General features: G+C 38.4%; 3 protein-coding genes across 11 annotated transcripts; all 3 read left to right on the top strand.

Moving 5' to 3' along the window:
* Nucleotides 1–2,065: 2,065 nt before the first annotated feature.
* Nucleotides 2,066–4,342, top strand: LOC109061687 (dual specificity protein phosphatase 14). The gene is made up of 2 exons (XM_042718837.1): nucleotides 2,066–2,341; nucleotides 3,255–4,342. Exons 1-2 carry the CDS (start codon nucleotides 2,314–2,316, stop codon nucleotides 3,764–3,766), a joined length of 540 nt encoding a protein of 179 aa, XP_042574771.1. The 5' UTR covers nucleotides 2,066–2,313; the 3' UTR covers nucleotides 3,767–4,342.
* Nucleotides 4,343–8,029: 3,687 nt separating this feature from the next.
* On the top strand, nucleotides 8,030–15,679 carry LOC109061696 (NACHT, LRR and PYD domains-containing protein 1 homolog). 3 transcript variants are annotated; one of them, XM_042718811.1, is made up of 13 exons: nucleotides 8,037–8,224; nucleotides 8,425–8,481; nucleotides 9,130–9,378; nucleotides 9,454–9,495; nucleotides 10,054–11,779; nucleotides 13,141–13,224; nucleotides 13,325–13,492; nucleotides 13,622–13,690; nucleotides 13,898–14,044; nucleotides 14,129–14,287; nucleotides 14,635–14,758; nucleotides 15,092–15,210; nucleotides 15,343–15,679. In XM_042718811.1, the coding sequence occupies exons 2-13, from the start codon at nucleotides 8,463–8,465 to the stop codon at nucleotides 15,371–15,373; spliced, it is 2,937 nt and encodes a 978-aa protein (XP_042574745.1). In that variant the 5' UTR covers nucleotides 8,037–8,224; nucleotides 8,425–8,462; the 3' UTR covers nucleotides 15,374–15,679. The 3 variants fall into 3 exon arrangements, with proteins under 3 accessions (XP_042574746.1, XP_042574745.1, XP_042574744.1); XM_042718810.1 differs by having other exon boundaries at nucleotides 8,037–8,228; XM_042718812.1 differs by lacking the exons at nucleotides 14,129–14,287; nucleotides 14,635–14,758; nucleotides 15,092–15,210; nucleotides 15,343–15,679 and having other exon boundaries at nucleotides 8,030–8,228; nucleotides 13,891–14,032.
* Nucleotides 15,680–16,118: 439 nt separating this feature from the next.
* Nucleotides 16,119–22,346, top strand: nlrp3l (NACHT, LRR and PYD domains-containing protein 3-like). Of its 7 annotated transcripts, none has more exons than XM_042718823.1 (11): nucleotides 16,119–16,781; nucleotides 16,890–16,918; nucleotides 17,141–17,266; nucleotides 17,542–17,586; nucleotides 17,734–19,444; nucleotides 19,807–19,893; nucleotides 20,021–20,095; nucleotides 20,566–20,832; nucleotides 21,139–21,225; nucleotides 21,452–21,571; nucleotides 21,733–22,346. In XM_042718823.1, the coding sequence occupies exons 1-8, from the start codon at nucleotides 16,690–16,692 to the stop codon at nucleotides 20,672–20,674; spliced, it is 2,274 nt and encodes a 757-aa protein (XP_042574757.1). In that variant the 5' UTR covers nucleotides 16,119–16,689; the 3' UTR covers nucleotides 20,675–20,832; nucleotides 21,139–21,225; nucleotides 21,452–21,571; nucleotides 21,733–22,346. The 7 variants fall into 7 exon arrangements, with proteins under 7 accessions (XP_042574757.1, XP_042574759.1, XP_042574760.1 ...); XM_042718825.1 differs by having other exon boundaries at nucleotides 21,139–21,571; nucleotides 21,733–21,850; nucleotides 22,127–22,346; XM_042718826.1 differs by having other exon boundaries at nucleotides 20,566–20,892.
* The last annotated feature ends 98 nt before the right edge of the window (nucleotides 22,347–22,444 follow it).

The following is a 22,444-nucleotide window of genomic DNA, read 5'->3' as shown; positions in this document are numbered from 1 at the left end:
GCCAGAAACCTAGGAGTTGTGATGGATCATCAGTTAAGCTTCACAGACAATATTGCTACAACGACCCGGTCCTGCAGATTTGCCTTATACAACATTAGGAAGATTAGACCCTTCCTGTCAGAGCAAGCCACCCAACTTCTTGTCCAAGCTCTTGTTCTCTCCAAACTGGACTGTTGTAATGCTCTCCTGGTGGGCCTTCCTGCATGTAACATCAAGCCTCTGCAACTGATCCAGAATGCAGCAGCGAGGGTTGTCTTCAATGAGTCAAAAACAGCTCACATTACTCCTCTCCTCATCAGGTTACACTGGCTACCAGTAGCCGCTCGCATCAAATTCAAGGTACTGATGCTTGCCTTCAAGACGACCACTGGCACAGCACCAACATACCTAAGGTCATTAGTTCAATCTTATGCGCCCTCCAGAAGCTTGCGCTCTGCAAGTGAACGACGCCTTGTGGTGCCATCCCAAAGAGGTTCAAAATCACTCTCACGGACCTTTTCCTGGACTGTGACCAGCTGGTGGAATGACCTCCGGATCTCAGTTCGAACAGCTGAGTCTTTACTCATTTTCAAAAAACATCTAAAGACTCAACCTTTTCACCAGCACTTAATCAACTAATGCTAGTACTTACCTTTTCTTTTCTTGTCTATCATATTCTTAAAAAAAAAAAAAAAAACCCTGGCTACGTGTTCTGTAATAGACTAACTGAGACTTGTCATGTCACTTGTATAACGTTGTTGTTCTCTTGTTGATCTGATTGCTTCTATTGTTCTCATTTGTAAGTCGCTTATGATAAAAGCGTCTGCTAAATGATTAAATGTAAATGTTTACGTGGTTTAAGGTTAATGGAAATGTTATGCCTCTTAACATATTGTGATGCCTTGTTTGGCCAGAGCGACGAGACATCAACATAAAACCCATTATAAACATGATATAAACATGATTTGTAGTCGTGTCTTTTGGAAGGCAAAAACAAAGTAGTTTTGCTTTCTCAATGAAACAGCGTCACACACAACGCCCAGAGTGAGCAGCAGAGGCGGGTGGCTTGAGAATGGTGCGGCAGGTAAATTCTACGAAGGAGGGTACCTTGGGCTTGCAGCAACCACATGTGACGACCCCGGACTGGAAAGCCCATTCGGCGATCCACAGTGCAAAGTTGAAGTATTTCCTCAGCGACCAGCACGGATCAGCTCCAGGCATGACAAAGCGGATATCTTCCTCTTTTGGAAGGCCAAACAAAGTAGTTTCGCTTTTCACAGTGAAACACACAGTGTCTATACGATATGGCGGAGGCGGCAACAACAACAACACTACAACGAGAATAAAAGGTACGCCTTCATTCTTTGTGTGAACATCTGGGCGGCGTTTTGCAAATCTTCCCACATACTGACGTAGATATGTGGAGGCATATTAGAACGAGCCATTTCAGGGGCGCGGGGACGTGTTAACTTTTATAAAGAATATCTCTTTGGATTTGAGACTTTAGTCTTTGCAACTTCACAGATCTTCTTTATTCACCAAGAGCTTGTAACACTCCAAAGAAAATGAAAATTTGAAATCGCATCATATGACCCCTTCAAGCCTACAACAGTGATCACACTCTTAAATGACAATGAATTTTTTTTATATTTTATCTGCCATTTTTATTCTATCACTTAAAATATAAAACATCATATATGTGAACAATTGTGTTGTTTCTATCCCTGACAGTGTAAGTGAACTTGGATGCTTTTTTTTTTTACTTTACGTTAAAAAGGTCAAGTAAAATTAAAAGGTAAAAAAAACCCCTACAGGTTATTTTTTGCTCTCTGACTATTTTGGAGAATGACGGCATAATTGCATTAGATTGTAATAATTAAATATATATATATATATATATATATATATATATATATATATATATATTGTACAGTTTTTATTTAGTTACTTATGTAGTTGCTTTAATTTATTGTAAAGGTTTGGAAAGACGGGGTGAGTAAATGTCGACTGTTGAGATTTAATTTTGGCTGAACTATCCCTTTAAGAAAACACCTGCAGTACTAATGTGTGTCCACTGTGGGCTCCCATCTTCTTGTCGGCTGCTGCTGTTATGCATGAAGCATGTTACGTACGGACTACGGGTTATTCTTACTCTGTGATTAATATTTCAATGGTAGTAATACCAGGTGTCTTAAGGGGACAGAATTGCTGTACTGAAACTGATATTTCGTGCCTGTGCTTGTGTTCTTTATAATGCTGCTGCTGCTGCAAAGTAAAGCTGCTTGTATTAGACCCTAATAGACAAATATACACCAAAGCCAAAGGAAAGACCGAATGAAAGTGTACTCCTCGAAGCTCGGAGGTAAACTACGGTTTGCATGGTTAACATTGTCTGCTGTCAGTTAGAGCACGTCAATCAGTTTAGACAATTTTGTTACTCGCTGGAGCTGTTGGGTGGTTGACGTGATTTATGTAACTTTAGCCTACAACAGTGTCCTGCGATGCTATACTTAGAGTTTTCAGACTTTATGATGTCAAGGACCCCAAAAATGTGAGAGGATCCTAAATCCTCTTCCTAAAATAAAAAGGCAGCTATATATTGTAATATATAAAAACCAATTTATACTGTGTTAATATTTATACTGGAAAGATAATAATAATAAAAGTATTATAAAGAGAACTAATGAATTTGCTTTTATATTGTCATTTTACTATAACAAATTGTTAAAATGTTATTTTTAATATTTACTTTATTAACTTGATAGCATATCTGATTAACAACTTTTTATTGCAGATCAACACAATCTTTTTAACAATCTTTTGTTTATTTTCTCAAATGTTTTCTGACCAGTTTTTTTTTTTTTTATAAATATTACATATTATCAAGTTTGGTTAATGTAAATATAAACATAACACAAAAACAAAACATATTATAACAATACCCAGAGCACACATAAAAACTTTACAAAACCAAAAAACACATATAAAAAAATCTTTTTTATCACCCACCACCCCCCCCCTGCCCACCCCAGTTTGAAAACCCCTTCTTGTTCTTGCTGGAAAACTTTTCTAATTCTTGTAAAATCACATGCATTTGTATGAGCTCACATTAATTGAGATTCAATATGGAATATTTGTACTTTTTATTTAATTTTTATTTAATTTTAAACCTTTGCATGAGAAATATACTTATATGTATTTCAGATTAGTTCATTCTAGAAATGATGTAATGTTAATCACTTTTAATATATAATTTCTTCGTTATACGCTGACAGTGATGATCTCTCAGATCACCCCCAGTCTGTACCTGAGTGGGGTGGAGGCTGTGAATCAGTCAGCGCTGGAGCACAGAGGAATCACTTTGCTGGTGAACGCCTGCGCTGAATACCCCTGTCCGGAGTATCAGGGGGTGAAGTGTGTTTGGGTGCCAGTGGAGGACCGTCCTCACGCCCCTCTGGAGCAGCACTTTGACAGCGTGGCTGAGCAGATCCAGCAGAACTGCTCTGGAAGCTCTCTGGTGTTCTGCTCGGCCGGGAGAAGCAGGTCTCCGTCTCTTATCATGGCGTATCTCATGCGGTTTGAGGGACTCTCGCTGCTTCAGGCTCATCAGCAGGTTCTGGCAGCACGGCCCTTCATTCGACCAAACGCGGGCTTCTGGAGACAACTACTTAAGTATGAGAGGAAACTGACCCACAGCAACAGCATCAGGATGGTGTCCACCTCACAGGGAGTCCTACCTGAGGCCATCCAGCTCACACAGGACTCGTCATACTGCCTTGATGTATAATTCTGGACACCCTGAACTGGATATGTTTTTATAGTGTGTGTGTTGATAATGTTTCTATAAATCAGATCATAACACTACATGTATTTTTTTAAATAACATGTTTTTAACATGTTTAATGTTACTACTGTGGTATTCCTCGAAGTAGTTCTGTAGTTATTGTATTGTAAGTAAAACATATAATTCAGTGTAATACAATGATAATTGATTCTGTTGTAACATATTTGATGTATAGATTTTAACACATGCATAAAAAAAATGCATGGAAATGTTGATGTTACAATGGGAGCCTTATTGTAAGATCAGATCAGCAAATACTAACCAAGAGAAAATGAGAGAGCTTTATGAAGTGCTGCGTTCTAGTGGAGACAATGTTAAATCTGCCTTTTATTCTAGACTGGTAAAGCAGGAGCCAGATCTGTTTAGAGCCTTGGGTAAGTGTACACCAGTTTTGGCCATTATACCATATGCATGAAAACTCTGTGCTGTTAAAATATGTATACATGTTTTCATCTTGTTCATTTACTTATGCTTATGCTTTGGTTCTATGCCTATTTAAATAAAAAAAAATATGCAAAATGTTTTGGTTGTAAGCATATTAAAAAATATGCAAAATGACTACTCCACTTCTTACAACAGAAATGAATGGGGACTGAGGCTGTAATGCTACAAATGACATCAAATTACACAAATGGGGAAAAAGCACCATATAATTGATTCATTTGACTTGTAATGAAGCCATGCAATAGCTTTTTGTGATGAACAGACCAAGAGTTTGTGGTTAAATGGAACCAACACTTTTGTAGGCCCTACAACTTTATAGGCATTTTTGAGAAGATTATGATTGAATATTGTTTTAGATATGGGTCCATACTTCACATAAAAATACTTTAGAACTTCAAAGCACTTGGAATGTTGTAAATGATGAAGTTGCACAGACCACTTTTTACTGTTTTTTTTTTCTGTTACGTCAGGGTTTTACAGCCCCAGTCCCCAAACTTTTATTATAGAAAAGACACAAAAAGTAGACCAAAACAAGATGAGTTTTTAGTATTATGACACAATTTTCATTTTATACAAGCTAATAGAAAAGACTGTTAACTGAGAGCAACCTGACACTACAAAGAGCAATTGAACTGAGTGTGTCTATGGAATTGACTGAGCTCAAACAGTAAAGTGTATAAAATGGAGAGCCAGAATGCCAGCCAAAATTCTTAAAGGCCCGGCCCCTGCCTTATGCACTCAAACCCAAGGTAGAGGCGAGCTTAAATGAACTCGTGAAGAATGATGTGCTCGAACCAGTAAGTGTCAGCAAGTGGGCAACACCTATTGTTCCAGTTATAAAGAAAGATGGAGGCATAAGAATTTGCGGGGACTTTCACTGTAAATCCAGTGTTGTCTGCAGAACAATACCCCTTGCCTCACATTAATGATCTCTTTGCTGGACTGACTGGAGGGCAAAAATTCAGTAAAATCGACATCAACCAGGCCTATCTGCAAATGCATGTGGAGGAACAGTCCAGAGAACTTCTCACTATCAACACACACAAAGGCCTATTTCGTTATAAGCGTTTACCATTTGGAATTACTTCAGCTCCATCCCTGTTTCAGCGAGCGATGGACCAGATCCTGGCAGGGCTTCCGGGAGTAGTGTGTTACTTAGATGACATTCTTGTGACTGGCACTGACGACACGTCACACTTGCAGCATTTGGACGCTACCCTTAACAGACTAAAAGAGTACAGATTAAGAGTGCGGAAGGATAAATGTGAATTCTTCCAGTCTGCAGTTGAGTACCTGGGCCATGTCATTGATGCCTCTGGTCTACATACGTCCCCATCAAAGGTTAGAGCCATAGTGGATGCTCCAGAGCCCAAAAATGTCAGCCAGCTACGTTCTTTCCTCTGCTTGCTTAATTATTACGGGCGGTTCAGGAGACATTCAAAAGAACAAAAGAGACTTTGTTAAAATCAAAGGCCCTCACCCATTTTGATCCTGCTCTTCCAATTCAGCTGGCCTGCGACGCTTCCCCATATGGTGTGGGAGCGGTCTTATCCCACATTATGCCGAACGGTCAAGAAAAGCCGATCGCATTTGCTTTGAGGAGTCTAAGCAAAGCCGAAGCAAACTATGCACAGATTGAACGTGAAGCATTGAGCATTGTGTTTGGAGTGCGCAAGTTTTATCAGTATATATTTGGAAGGAAGTTTACGCTGCTGACCGATCATCGCCCGCTCACTGCGATTTTTGGCATCGGCAAATTCCCACGGCATTCCCTCTCTTGCTGCTAGTAGGATGCAAAGATGGGCGTTGTTATTATCTGCTCACACCTACAACATCAAGTACCGCAAGTCAGAATTGCACGGTAATGCAGACGGACTGTCTAGATTGCCTCTGGCTGACTCCGTGAAATTTTCTACTTCAGTCAAGTGGAAAGGGCCCCCGTGACAGCTGCACAAGCGCGTAAGGGAACGCGAAATGACCCTGTTTTGTCCAAGGTCATGGATTTTGTCTTGACAGGGAAAGGTGAGAATGATGACACAGAGCTCCAACCATACACCTCTCGATGTCATGAACTTTCGGTGCAGTCAGGCTGTTTGTTGTGGGGAAGGAGAGTGATAATTCCACCAGCTCTGCGTAATTCAGTGCTGAAACAGCTACATGCGGGACACTGTGGAATGGTTCGTATGAAAGAGATTGCCAGGAGTGGACGGCCAAATTGAGGAAAAGGCAAGAACATGTACGTCATGTCAGAGCATACGCAATGTACCACAACTGGCACCGCTGCACCCGTGGGATTATCCGGAGAAACCATGGCATCGCATTCATGCTGATTTTGCAGGCCCAGTTGAGGACAAAATGTTATTGGTTGTCATTGATGCACACAGTAAGTGGCTATCATGAAATCTACCTCAGCAGACAAGACAATTGAGAAGTTGGGAGAAATTTTCAGTAGATTTGGACCACCTGTGCAGTTTGTCTCAGATAATGGACCCAATTTATATCACATGAGATGGCCACATTTCTGCTAGCAAACGGAGTACACCATATCAAGACATCACCCTACCATCCTTCCACAAATGGGCTAGCAGAAAGGTTTGTCCAGACCATGAAACATGCTTTGAAAGCTTCGATTGGGCAAGGCACATTTCATCAATGCCTTCATAACTTCTTGCTGTGCTATCGTAGTACGCCACACGCAACTACCAAAGTGTCACCAGCTTATCTGTTGTTCAATCGAGAGCTCAGGACAAGCTTTGAGCTGCTTAAACCAGGAACCCTCAAGAAAACTGTCCTACAACAACAACAAAAAATCAGGTACAACGACGGAAACGGCGAGCCAAAGACAGAACCTTTTCGACAGGCTCACCCATGCTGGCTCGGGATTATGGCAGCGGTCCAAAATGGGTTCCAGCTACTGTGGAGACCCAGACGGGTCCTGTGTCATATAAGGTTAAAACTGCTGGAAACCTTCTATGGAGGAGACATACTGATCAGTTGCTGAGTGGTGCTAGTATATCCACGGACCTTACTGGAGGTACCAATGCCGCTGATCAAGTAGACAACAGCTCACCAGCTTCTGTGACCTTCACCACAGAGTTTACCAAGACCCCAAATTCCCCATTTACTAAGGAACCATCATCATCTGTTGTTTCAACAGAAAATCAGAACCAAGCAGGTCGCTGATATCCAGTAAGGGAGCGGCGCCCACCGCAGCGTTTCTTGGATTACACTTAGTTATGGGCTACCCTTGTTGTTTGGGGTAGAATAATCCCCTAAGGGTAAGCTAGGGTTTGAGGTAGTCCACCCTCATTCCCAGGGAATTAGCTGTGTTCAAAAATAAGACATTTAACAAGAAGACTGAATGTTTCAAGAGTATATAAAAAAAAAAAGTGTTCACAGATTGTTACAGTGAAACTGAATGGCATACCTGCATTCTGTAAGTGATGATTAATTGTTTATTGATGTTGACCTTATGAGTAAGAGGGTAGGAAATGTTGTGTATTTGTTAACGTTGTTATCTAACTACATTCCCCAGAATGCAGTGTTACTTTGTATCAGGAAGTGTTCTTGTAAAAGGGTTAATACATGAAAACCAGTAAAGAGAGCAGTCATGCAAATCATTGCAAGTGTCATCTTTGTATAAAGGTGCTGTTCATTCAATCTAAAGATACAATAAATCCAAATTAAAAAAAAATCTATATTTCATGTCTATTTAATAAGGCTGCCCGGCGCGCGCTTCTGTGCGCTGTCCAAACAAGTCCAAATATAGGCTAGTTTCTGAAGTATTCCCCGTCTTACCTCCATATGGGTGGGGTGGCGAATTAATACTCATCCGGTTCATGCTGTGTTAGTGTCCCGTTAAGCATTTTTCGTATCTAGGAAGCAGACATGTCGATAATAAGCGATTTCAAATGTTAAAAGCGCGTCCAGGTTGCTTCAAAACACGTCCCTGAAAAAGCAAGTGAGATTGTCTGTGATGTCGCTGTTTACTGTTAAAGTTCATGCACCTCCTTTGTTTTGTTACTGTATATTCAGATAGACCAAACTTGGGTTTACAGTACTTAAATGCTATAACGTGCACGCCGAGGTAATGTTTCCTTTACCGCTTATCTTTAACCATGTGTCACAAAATTAGTTTTGCCTTTGTTTCATTTCAGCTCTCTCCAACTGGACATGCCACAGACACTGAGACACCATGGACCAAGATTCGGAGTGTAAGAACAGTAAAAGAGTAGAAAGTTATCAAATAGTCTGTGATACACTGATTAAAAGTAAAGTGGCACAAATAAGCATTTGCTAGCTTAAAGTGGATGTCATTGCAAATCACACAGGCACACTTTTCAAGCAAAACATTTCATGGAAATACATGAAATTATTCCTGAGTAAAAGCTCTAAAGTTAAGGTAAAAGCTTTTGATGGTTTATTTTCTATAGTGGCATGAAATTATTATTGTTATTATTATTATCTTAGCATATAACATTGTAATATATATATATATATATACACACACACACACACACACACATAACATCTTTGTAAAAAAGAGGCTTATTTACACCGTTCAGGCTTTGATTTCTTTCATTTAAAATTATTTATTTATTAAATGTTATTATTTAATTATAATTTAAGTAGTTAATAGCTTTTCATCAACTCGTGAACCCCCTGAAATTCCTTTGTGAACCCCTGTTTTGGAAACCCTGCTTTATTAGACAGTGGGGAGCTTTCAAATCAAAAAGGCCTGGAACAACTAATAAAAAATTATTGCAATGGAACTGATGTTTAACTGTAACTAAGATGTCTAATGTGTTTTTCTTGATCTTCCTTCCTTGTGAGCAATTATAATTTTATCATCTCACCAACAGGTGCTCGGTTTGTGGATGCCCACTGGGCAGCACTTGTCCAGAGAGTAAAGATGGTGATGCCGATAGTGGATGAGCTGCGGTCCGGTGGCATGATGGAGTGGGAGCCGTACTGTAAGATCAGAGCAGCAAATACTAACCAGGAGAAAATGAGAGAGCTTTATGAAGTGCTGCACTCTGGTGGAGTCAAGGTTAAATCTGCCTTTTATTCTAGACTGGAAAAGCATGAGTCATGTCTGTTTAGAGCCTTGGGTAAGAGCACACTCCTTCTGGCCTATATACCATATGCATGTGAACTTTGTACTGTTAATACATGTACCTTTACAGGTAACATTGCACAAACTGCAGAAGCTCTCATAGAAAGCTTAAGTAAGTATATCATTTTAACTATGCATCTTGTTTACTTAATTTGTTCAATTATTTTTTATTTGACTAATTTTTAGGTTGCACAGATATTTCAATAAATTAAAAAAATATGCAAAATGTGTAAGCATAGTTCACACAAAGATGAAAATTCCATCATTTACTTATCCTCATGCCATTCCAATTTTGTATGACACTATTTTTGTAGGCCCTACATCTTTCGTAGGCATTTTAGAGCTTTAGATGGAAGAATAGTGAGTCTGTACCTCACATAAAGCTATTGTATAACTTCAAAAGACTTGTAATTTGATGCAAGTTGCCCGTACCACTTTATGATGCATTTTCCATCAGTTCCCAATCTTAAGTCACTTTTATTATGGAAAAGAGATGCAAAAACAAGATGAGGATTAGTAAATTATGACACAGTTATGATTTTTAGATCAATTTTTCCTTTAAAGTGAAGTTCAAGATGTTTTAGTAGCTACAATTTATGCTATGCAACATTGCTTACATGCTGATATGTCCATTTCCCACTGACAAGCTTAACAAATAAATTATACACAGATAAATATAAGAAGTGGATCCAGAGGGAATATGAATATGTGACTGAGTATAACTCTTTGCCTGGTGAATATGTGCTTCTGTCCGAGCGCTACACACAACCTCTGATCATCATGAGACACAGAGAAAAGGGAGAGCGAGAAGAAGAGATGTGCTCTGTGGGAGAGAGTTTCCAGCAGCTCCTCATCTCCAGGAATAATGTGGACAAAGACAGCTCCATCCTGGATGCGCTTTTCAGTGTCGATAATAAGGGAATCAGTCCTTCTTCTGTCATTCTCCAAGGAAACTCTGGGAATGGCAAATCCTTCACCGCTCAAAAGAGCATGTTGGATTGGGCATCTGGAAACCTTCACAGAGAGGAATTTGATTGTCTGTTTCACTTGAAATGCAAAGAACTGAACCACATATCTGGAGAGCAAAGCTTAGCAGAGCTTTTGAGTCACAACTCCAATTTAACATCAGACCAGATCTCACAGATCCTGCAGAAGTCACCGGAGAAAATTCTCATTCTCATTGATGGATTCGATGAGTTCAGGTTTTCTCACAGTGACACCTCAAATATGCCCAAACTCAGCCATGTTTCTGAAAAAGCTCCACCTGAGGCTTCTCTGAAGGCCCTGTTGAGGGGCCACATCTTGTCTGAGTCCTTCCTGTTGGTCACCACCAGATCTACAGCTACAAAAACCCTGGGCAGTCTGCTCAAGCATCCTCAGCGTTTCACTGAGATTATCGGCTTCTCCGAGAAGGAGGTGGAGGAGTACTTCCAGAGGTTCTTTCAGAATGAAGAACTCTTCAGAAAAGCTTTTGAGTGTGTAAAGGCGAATGAAACCCTCATCACCGCCTGCTCCATCCCTGTCATCTGCTGGATCATCAGCACGGTTATGAGAGAGAGGTTCAGTGATGGTGCAGATGTAACAAGTGGACTGGAAACCACCACCTCCATCTACGTTGACTTTGTGTCCACCCTTCTGGAGCATCACTGCCAGGGTTTGAGTCAGCCTGTACCGGTCCTGCTGAGGAGTCTGGGTCAGCTGGCAGAGAGAGGGATGCTGGAAAAACAAGTGCTGTTTGAAGAGAAAAGCATGCATGAAACGCTTTCAAACCCTGCTGGCAGTCCGTTCCTGTGCAAGTTCCTCTTTAAGAGAAGGATCTGCCAGGAGACAATGTTCAGTTTCATGCATCTCAGCTTTCAGGAGTTCTTCACCACTCTGTACTTCATCTCACTGGCTGAAAGAGACTTTCTGGATAAACTAACGGAGCGGTTCCACTCTCAAACGCAAAGCTATCTTGCTCTATATTTGGATGAGAAGTTTCCATTGAAGTATGGATGTCCTGAACCTCATTTCCTGCCTGTGATTCAGTTTCTCTGCGGTCTCTCCCATAAAGAAGTGAGCAGCTCACTCGAAGAGACGCTCAATCTGTCTGTCCATTCCTTTGTACGGGCACAGTTGGAAGAATGGATCCTCCATGTCAGCGCAAGTAGAGATTACAATTTCTTGCCCTTTATTCTCCACTGTCTCTATGAGCTCCATGAGAAGGAGTTTGTGCAGAAAGCTATGGAAGCTTGGCAGGAGTTAGACATGTCCTGGGATCCACTGAGCAGGATGGACTGCTGGGCGTTGTTGTACTGTCTGGACTGCTGTCCTCTCTTCAGAAGCCTGAAGCTCAACTTTGCAGCTGAGGAACTGAAGATGCTTCAACCTGTGCTGTGCAGGACCCCAGAACTAGAGTGAGTCTGCAAATCTAGTGATGCACAATTACAAAACAGTTTTTTTTAGTTTATGGTCTCTAATATGTTGGTTGACATTATACACCAGTGAGGTTAGGTTTGAACATGTTGAATGAGAAACAAAAGAAATCAATATCTGATGCCATATAGAAATAACAATGTACTTATACTACCCAAAACCTTCAGAGTGTTTGTGACTTACAGCAAGTAGCTTCAACTCGCCCAGACTGTAAATTGGGGCAAAAATCCAGGCAAAGGTTGTGTAGTGTATTCCAGCCTTTATTGTGAGAAAATTTAAAGAGATAGTTCAAAATGAAAATTCTGTCATTAATTACTCACCCTCATGTCATGTATGAGAAGAGAGTAAGAGAAGAAATTGTTGAATAAAGCCGTTATTTTTGTTTTCTTTGTGCACAAAAAATATTCTCGTAGCTTCATAAAATTAATGTTGAACCACTGATGTCACATGGACTATTTTAAAGATGTCCTTGCTACCTTTCTGGGTCTTGAACATAGTTCCGTTGCTGTCTATGGAGGATCAGAAAGCTCTCGGATTTCATCAAAAATATCTTAATTTGTGTTCCGAAGATGAACAAAGGTCTTATGGGTTTTGAACAACATGAGGATGAGTAATTAATGACAGAATTTTCATTTTGAACTATCTCTTTAAATTTTCTCACAATAAAGGCTGGAATACACTACACAACCTTTGCCTGGATTTTTGCCCCAATTTACAGTCTGGGCGAGTTGAAGCTACTTGCTGTAAGTCACAAACACTCTGAAGGTTTTGGGTAGTATAAGTACATTGTTATTTCAATATGGCATCAGATATTGATTTCTTTTGTTTCTCATTCAACATGTTCAATACTAACCTCACTGGTGTATAATGTCAACCAACATATTAGAGACCATAAACTAAAAAAAACTGTTTTGTAATTTTTGGTTGAACTATCCCTTTAAAAAAAACTTATACTTGAGATATAGTCACAGTTGTTGGATTTTAAGATGCTGTTTAAAACAATGGGCAATTATTAAAATGTAAAAATAAAAATGTCAGAGGAAAGTCACAAATTTTTAATTATGTATAAGCACAACTATGAGAAATGAAGATTATATATATAGTATATCAGGGGCCTGTTTCATAAAACAAGTTTACCAAATAAGCCAGGCTTATTTCAGTTAGTCTGACTTATTTTGAACCAAATCAACTGATAATACATCAGACTAACTGAAATAAACCTGGCTTATTTGGTAAACTTGTTTTATGAAACAGGCCCGATTGTTTCCAAAAAATAAATAAATAATTTTTAAAAGTTGCTAGATCAATGAGTTAAGTGATTTTGATGATATTTTGTTTTTAGGTTGACAGTGCAAAACTTTTCAGACACAGATGTCGCTGATCTGCTCTCAGCTCTTGGAGAAGGAAAGCGGCTTCGAGAACTGAGGTAAAGATCTGTGACTTCTGTTCAGCACAGAGCTGCTGATCATATTTGTGGCTGATAAATGTCATGATATAACCGATAAGCATATAAATCTCTTTTACAGGCTGAACAGCAGCTGTTTGTCAGATGAAAGTGTGCAGCAGGTTCTTAATGCTCTTCACAAACAGAAGAACGTGGGTGGACTTCAGATTGCAGTGAAGAGCATCTCAGCTGACACTGCCCACGTCATCACAGACTTCCTGCAGACCAAAGCGAGATGGGAGGAGATCAGGTATCTCAAGAACATTTTCTTACGTTTGCATACTTTAGAAGCAAATTTCACTCAGCTAAGACCTAAACTCTATGCTTTTAATTTTAGATGTTAATGTAATGACTGTTTATTATATGCTCTGGTTGACAGTTTAAGGACTGATGATGCAGAAAGTCTCTGCTCTTCTCTGCGCCTCTTCAGCTTTGAAGGAAAGCTTGTGTAAGGATTTTCTTCCACACGACTGGACTGATCTGTGTTTTATGATTCGTATTATTTTGTATGAATCTCTAATGAATACAGTTGCTTGCTAAGTTTCACTCTGCATTGCTGTGCAACCTCTTTGTAAGACTCCTGCATTCAGACTTATTGGACAAGCACACTTGATTCTGATTCAGATATATGAGGAAATGTGTTTCTAGTTGACAGGTTGAATGTGGTGAAATGGTGTTCAGGCCTACAGAATGAACCGTCACTGTCAGAAATCATTCTCAAATGTCCACATTCAAAGGCATCCAGTATTAATATCAAGAGCTTCTTGCAGTCCTTCCACAGTGTAAACTGTATAACAGATGAGTATGTTTTCAAAACCACCTTCACCTTCCTGTCATGATCTTTATGGATAGAGATTACTCTCTAACTCTTTCTCTCTGTTTGTAGAAGTGCAGATTTTGACAGGCAGGTCAATGCTCTGCTGTCTCAGCTGCCATCTGTGTCTGGTTTAAGCGCGATAAATCTTTCCGTTCCCGTCCTAACGGAGACTTGGGCTTCCAGAATCCTCTTCCTCGTAGAGTCTTGTCCAAGACTGGCTGTGATCAGGTAGGAGTCATTAGCTCTGTCTTTGTCCGTTTGGTTTGTGTGTATTAGTGCACTTTATAAATGGGTCATTATACAGTAAGTGTTGCGATCCTTGTCCAAGAAATTCTATGTATCACATAAAATAAAGAATGTCAATAGAATAAGCAATTGCCCCCTGCCATACTTTTCACAAATTTAACAAATTAAATGTTAAATTTTTTTCACATGTTGTTACTGTAAGCTCTGAAATACATGGAGGAATAAAAGTGAAATGCCATTTTTAAACTTTTTTTTCACATTTCCTGAGCTGGTTTGGTGTAGAATTAAACATGTCAGCCTTATCTCACAGTAACATCTTTGTTTTGTAGTTTTAATGCTGGTTTAAAGGGCTCTGATGGTACTGAGGGGCTCCCTGGTCTTTTAATGGAGGAGGGAATCAAGTTATTGAAGGAATCCACAAAACGTCCCGAGTGCATTGTGAACATTAGAGGGTTTGTAATATAAATTATCTTTGCATGTATGTTTATTTGTTATATGTTATGTTAATTCTAAATAATCTACTAGCGGTATGGACAACTGTATTTGAGTGCTTGATTTTTTTTTCTATGAAAATATGCATATTCTCAGATCTTTTACATTTACATTTCTGTGCTGTGATCTCACACATTTAAAGCATCCAGCAGCTTTTGTGACTGGACTTGACCAGATATAACAAAATATGATTCTTTCATATAATCATTTAATGAAATCTATTATCCATGTCTTTTAAAATAAGTGTGTTTATGCTGTATTGCATGTGTGCTGCTGTTCTGTGTCTGTGTGAAGTTCAGATGCAGTAAAACCTCTGACCGCTGCACTCGTCACACCAAGCAGCTCGAGGAGCTCAGCTGCAACCAGAGAGTGACCATTGAGTTCTGTGGAGAGAAATGTACAGAAGACATAAAGTGAGTTCTGATTAGTTGAGAGTAATTAAGGGGTTTATACAATATGGCCTTTATTGTTATTGTTATGTAGTGTAAAGAATCTCTTAAGTGCAGCATTGCAATTTTCACTCCTCTTTCCCGGTTGATCCCCAGATCTAAACTTGAACTGCCTGATGTTAACTGAAGCTGCTCTGTCTTTTGATGGAACTACAACGATGACATACAATAACTGGAGGATGTATGAAGAGGAAAGGAATGAACTTCAGACTTTTATTTTGAATTATTTGTCATTTTTTTCACATTTTATTCAAATATCTGTCTCACTCTGGCATAGCCCTAGGCCAATTTGATTCCAGATCTATTTATTCTTAAGAAAAAGAAAAAAAAGTAATAGTGTTTGTTATTGGTTTTAAACAAATAAACTTTGTCATGATCACTTTCACCACCTTTAAAGGGTTAGTTCACCCAAAAAGGGAAATTCTGTCATTAATGACTCACCCTCAGGTCGTTCCAAACCCGTAAGACCTCCGTTCTTCTTCGGAACACAGTTTAAGATATTTTAGATTTAGTCCGAGAGCTTTCTGACCCTCCATTGTTATCTTTGTTATTGGGCGCACCAGAAAACATGTCAGCAGCGTCGTACGTCAGCGGCGTCACTGCAGTATTGTGAACGCGCTCACAACAGACCCGGAAGAGAAGACAATGCTGAATAAAGTCATAATTTATGTTATTTTTGGACCAAAATGTATTTTCGATGCTTCAAGAAATTCTAACTGACCCTCTGATATCACATAGACTACTTTGATAATGTTTTTATTACCTTTCTGGACGTGGACAGTATACCGTACATACATTCTCAATGGAGGGTCAGAAAGCTCTCGGACTAAATCTAAAATATCTTAAACTGTGTTCTGAAGATAAACGGAGGTCTTACAGGTTTGGAACGACATGAGGGTGAGTCATTAATGACATAAATTCCATTTTTGGGTGAACTAACCCTTTAATTGTGCTTCTGTGTTTTGGTTCTTTAAGTTTTTTAACAATGTGTTAAAATGATCTGTGTTACAAGGACTCATAATATTCTGATTTATTTTTTGGTCCCCTCCTGCTGGTATTAAAGGAATCGTTCACCAAAAAAATTTATTTACTCACCTACATGTAGGCTATTCAAGATAGATAAGTTTCTTTGTTCATTGGAACAGATTTAGAAGAAATTAGCGTTACATCAGTTTTTCAGAATCTAAACTATTCTTTTAATTGAGCAGTGAACAAATCAAATGGATTTCAACACAGAAAAACATAGCGTGAAAAGGAAAATATGTATTATCCATGTCTTTTCAAATTAAGTCTTGTTTTAATTCAGTAGTATAACACAGACTTACTCAAATCAACAATTTGAACAGATTTAAGGTCTGATTTAACATCGCTGTATTTTAGGTTGGTCAAGAGACTTGACAAGATGTTTGTCACACACACTTCTCTTTCTGACATCCGTTTGATATGCCACTGTCAAACTTGCATGATCACGGAAGCACCCGTTTGTCGTCTACTTCAACATTCGCCATTCTTGCTTTCTTCCAGATGAAAATAAGGTAGCGTTGCAAAAAATATGCTAACTAAGACTTATTCTGCATTGGAAATACTAACACAGTGTGTGTGTGTGTGTGTGTGTGTGTGTGTGTGTGTTTATATTCTTGCAGAAAATTAGCTGAAATGGGCACTCTCCTCAGTATGTAAAACTAACCATTTTTTGTCTCATGACAATCTCGACACTTAAGACGTAACGTAATATTTAGTTTATTGATTTTTATTCTGTAAAATAAAAGTACTTTTAAGTTCAAGCTTGTCAAATCTTCCTCTGATCCTTAGCTCTATACAAAGCTTGTATTGCTGTACTGAATAAGTGCTTATTCCGTTAATATTTCAGGCAATTTTTCCCCTTGTCATGTAGGCAGTTTCAGATCTCGCGCTGGGCCAAATGTCAGCGCTGCAGCTCAGAGTGGAAGTCATATTATAGCTCCTGTACTCACTAACAATACAATAACAGGCGGTGTCCACATCCTACATAATGCACACGGTAAGTATTTCTGTTGATTTTTGTTTATATATATATATTATATATATATAATATATATATATATATATATGTATGTATGTATGTATGTATGTATGTATGTATGTATGTATCAAGTCATATGCTAAAATATGTGCATTGTTGGATAAGTAAAGATATATGTATAAAAAATTTACTAATAAAGTTATATTAATGCTATATACATCCTTAATCTAGCTGTTAACAATCTATAATTTATAATTAATTGATATTCAGAGTAACTTTCACATTTTTTGCAGGTTTTACTTTTGATCGCCCACACTCTGAAACAACACAAACATCAGGTAATAGATAAGTCTGACATGTGTTGAATATCTTTCCTTATACCTGTTAATTTAAAACAATTAATAAGCAACAATTTATAAAGCAACAAAATCAGAATTTGTTCTAAAAGGCAATAAACCTCTGAATATTGGTTGTTTTATTTCTAGCAACAAGATCATTGATTTTCAGACATAAGACACGGATCTGCAGTGAGTGTCAGTATGTGACTGATTATAACTCACTGCCTGGTGAACGTGTGCTGCTGTCTGAGCGCTACACACAACCTCTGATCCTTCAGAGATATAGACATCTACAAGAGAGAGAAGAAGAGCTCCGCTCCAGTGGAGAGGACTTCCAGCAGGTCCTCAACTCCAGGAGCAGTGATGAATCTTCCCATCTGAACTCTCTGTTCAACCCAGATAACCATGGGATCAGCCCTAGTTCTGTCATACTGCAGGGAAACTCAGGGAATGGGAAGACCTTAACTGTACAGAAGATCATGATGGACTGGGCATCTGATAAACTCTTCAAAGAGCGGTTTGATATTGTGTTCCACTTAAAGTGTAAAGAAATAAACCGCATTCCTGGTAGAAAGAGTTTGGTGGAGATCTTGAGCTACAGCTGCAGTTTAACACCAGATCAGATCTCACAGATACTAAAGCAGTTACCAGAGAAGGTGCTTTTCATCATTGATGGATTTGATGAGCTGAAACTCACACAGGACATTTATTACATGTCACCTCACACTGATGTGATTCAGAAAGCTCCAGCTGAGGTCACACTTTGTGCCCTGTTGAGGGGTCACATCTTGCCAGAGTCCTTCCTGCTGGTCACCACCAGATCTACAGCTACAGACACACTGAGCAATTTGCTCAAAGGACCTCAGCGTTTCACTGAGATTATGGGTTTCTCTCAGAAGGGGGTGGAGGAGTACTTTCAGAAGTTCTTCCAGGATGAGCAACTTTTCAGGAGGGCTTATACATTTGTGAAGGCAAATGAAAACCTTTTCACAGCCTGCTCCATCCCTGTGATCTGCTGGATCATCTGCACAACTATCAAGGAACGTTTCAGAGTTGGTGCAGATGTTTCAAGTGGACTGGAAACCACCACCTCCATCTACGTTGACTTTGTGTCCACTCTACTGAAGCATCACTGCCAGGGTTTGAGTCAGCCTGTACCGACCCTGCTGAGGAGTCTGGGTCAGCTAGCAGAGAGAGGGATGCTGGAACAACAAGTCTTGTTGGATGAGAATACTGTTTATGAAACAGTTTCAGACCCTGTTGCCAATCCATTTCTTTGCAAGTTCCTTTTTAAAAGAAGAATCTGCCAGGAGACGATGTTCAGTTTCATGCATCTCAGCTTTCAGGAATTCTTCACTGCTCTCTACTGTGTCATTCTGGATGAAGAAGAGTCCCAGAGAAAACTTTCACAGCTAATTTCTGTTCAAAACAGTAGATGGTTGTCAGATCCTCCACGTTTTGCAGCTGTGGTTCAATTTGCATTTGGTCTCTTGAATAAGGATGTGAGATACACACTTAGAAAGACACTTGGTCTATTTGTTCACCCAAACACACAGGCCCTTCTTAAAGAATGGATTTTGAAAGAGCTCCAAATAGATATTCTTCATGATAGAACACTTTTTATTCTTCACTGCCTCTATGAACTTCATGAAGAGGACTTTGTGATAAAAGCTATGAAATCCTGGAGTAGGATTAATGCATATGCGTCATTCTTGACCAGAACAGACTGCTGGGCCCTGCTGTACTGCTCTCAGTGCTGCCAGAGCATTGAAGAACTGGACCTCCTAAGCTGCATTGGATTAACATCTGAAAAGTTGATGATGATTCTGCCTGCGCTCCCCAAGTTTAAGAAATTAACGTAAGTGCAATGTTATAAAACAGATCCTACACTGAAGATGTTTTAATATTCATACTCTGTCTTATTGTGATACCACCACCGCTGGTTGATTAATTTTTATCTGTTCAATCTATTTTCAAGTATTCCTAGTTTGAAACAAAAGTCTTAAAACTGTCAAACTAATCACAAAATATGAAGATGCAACTTTTCTGACATTATTAAACTTTTTCTGTGTAACAATTCATTCTGAAATCTGTTTAAATTACAAATAAATATTTTACACATTTTTTTATGTCATATTTTTATTGTTTGTTGTTGAAAGTTTAACTTGATCATTTAGTCTGTATTATTTATTATGTATTAATGTTCTGGATTTGATTTAGAAGTTTGCCTCTAGAGAATCCATCGGTCTCTGATTTGGTTGAGCTGATGTGTGCTCTGACAAGAGGACAGACCCTGAACTCACAGGAGTAAGGTTTTATAATACCACTCTCTCAGAATACATATACAGTACATTTTATGTATTTTATGAGCATGTGCTATCATCCTTCAGTGTGCTTTTGTTTAGTTCATAGACAATTTATCTGTGTTTTGCAGGGTTCATGTCATATCAGATTTTAAAAATCATTCTGCCCATAGAACTGAACTGTCAATCGGCAAAGAGCTATCCAGGTGAAGAAAAAGTAGAAAAAAAAATGTGTTCATTAAATGGCCTCTTTCTCATGATTACTGGAAAAAAAACATATATGACACTAATATTTTGGATAACCAATCTCATAAACACCTCCAGTAATCATGATAGCTTAATTATCTTTACTGTACACGTGTGTATAAGACTTTGTCTGGCAAATCTCTCACATTTATCTGGCATGTTTTTTCTCTACAGTCAATCTAATACATTCAGATTATTGTTATTCTAGAAAAAATTAAGCTAAATTTGTGACTACAGCTTATTTGAACACTAATAATATATAATAATGTATAATACAAATGGCTGCTGCCCAACAGACCATCAATTAATCATCATAAAGCTCTAAGCAAGGACTTTTGGTTTATAGACACACAACAAACAGATGAATTCTATGATATACAGTACATGTGTTTCTTTAACTGATGCCAATTCTTCTTCTTTTTTTGAATAGAATCTTCATACGTCATCTATGGCATGTTGATCCTACAAGATCTTTGGGATCACTCAGTCTCACCTTGCCACGCTCAGAGCTCACCAACATCAACTGGACCAAACTTTAACAGATAATTCACCAAAACGATTCAGATGCATTAATGCTTATTCCCTGTTCTTTCTCTAAACTGAAAAAGATGGAAATAAGTGTAAACTGCCTGACCGAGAGATGGTGTGTTTGGACCCTTCAAATCATCCAGAACTGCCCCAGTCTAACAGAAGTCAAGTAGGAAAAGGATTTGAAATCACCTTCTGTCCTGTGTCTGTATAAATTATGAACTAATGTGTAGGTCATTTTAAAGAATGGTCCACCCAGAAATAAAAATTCTGTAGTGATTTACTCATCCTCATGTCTTTCCAAACCAGTTGACTTTATTCTGTGGAACACAGAGGATATTTAATATATCTCAGAAGATATATTCTTGCTAACAGATCCATTTAAATTGTTATGGAATTGTTCAAATGAATGTGTGAGAAGCAAAGTATTAAGTGTATCACTCCCTAACATCTAGATCATTTTAACTTTAACTAGGGTAGATGCTATCTTTTTACTGGAGGAGGGAATCAAGATCTTGCAGAGGTCACACACAAGACCAGCCTGTGTTATGAGAGTTGACGGGTTTGTATTGGTGTATCATACTTTTTGCATCAGTAAATTTACTTGTATATGTTTTCTATGCAATCGAGGAGCAATCTCTTAGTTCATTACCTGTGAATAGCTCATTATATTTTGGTCTGTTTCTGCCACAATTGTTATTACAGTGATTATATCCTATTAAAAGCAGATGTCAGGTTTGTTAATGACTCTGCAGTGATGCTATGCTTTGTGCTTTCTGGTTATGAAGGTTCGTTTGCCATAAACAGTCTCAAAAATGTACACATTATAAAGACTGTAAACTTAACTGCAACCAGGAGGTGATGATCCATTTGAGTTCTCAGGGCTTTTTTACAGAGACTTTGCGGAAGTAAGTAAAAACTAAGGTTAACAAATTAATGCATAGATAACTATGAGAACTGTAAAATGATACCAGCCAGAAACACAAAAAGATTTCCATGTGAACGTCATATTATAAGTGTATGATCACATATATTTATACGTTTTATCTTGTCTCTCTCCATTTCTAAGGTCCTTGTTTTGAAACTAATGGTACGACGTGATAATTAGGAGATAGCTACAAAAGCAGCACCTTCACGTAGAGCTGTGGATGGAGATGACGACGTACCTCAACTGTATATTAACAGCAGTTAGGTGTTGTATTGTAATAGTTGTCAAAATTATTATATTAAAAAACTCTTTTCACGATACATATTGTTTCAAATCAGCTTTAGTTTCATGATGTTGATCCTTAATTCTTTGGTAGTTTAGAGCCGGGTGATTGTATAGTTAACATTTGATACAAACAATCAAGAAGTTGAGATTTGCTCAATTTTATATATTGTGACTGTGTGAGTGTACTGTTTGTATGCAGAAAAAAATTGGATATACTTTAATTTTAAATTGGTGTTATTTTGCGATGCAGAGGATTCATCTGACAGTTGATAATGGAGAAGAAAAGCCTTGGAAGAAACCAGGCTTCAGTTCTCCTCTCTGGATATACATTCAAAATATAGTGTCAGTAATTAAGTAATAGCATGTTATCACTGATTTCATTTTGCAATATTGTAAAAAATAAAGAAACCATGAAAGCAAAGTCTCTGTAGATGCTTATTAATTTGCATTACTTCAAGGAACAGCTTACCTTGCTTTAATAAAATTTAACCTGAGAAAGAAATAAAAACAACTGACTGTAGATCCAACCCACTAAAAATATTGAAGGTATCTTTAAAAAAAAATTAAA

This window comes from Cyprinus carpio, chromosome B2 (genome assembly GCF_018340385.1).
Source record: "Cyprinus carpio isolate SPL01 chromosome B2, ASM1834038v1, whole genome shotgun sequence".
In the NCBI taxonomy this organism is placed as follows: Eukaryota; Metazoa; Chordata; class Actinopteri; order Cypriniformes; family Cyprinidae; genus Cyprinus; species Cyprinus carpio.
The sequence above is the reverse complement of the archived record's forward strand: the minus strand, read 5'-3'. Positions and strand labels throughout refer to the sequence as shown.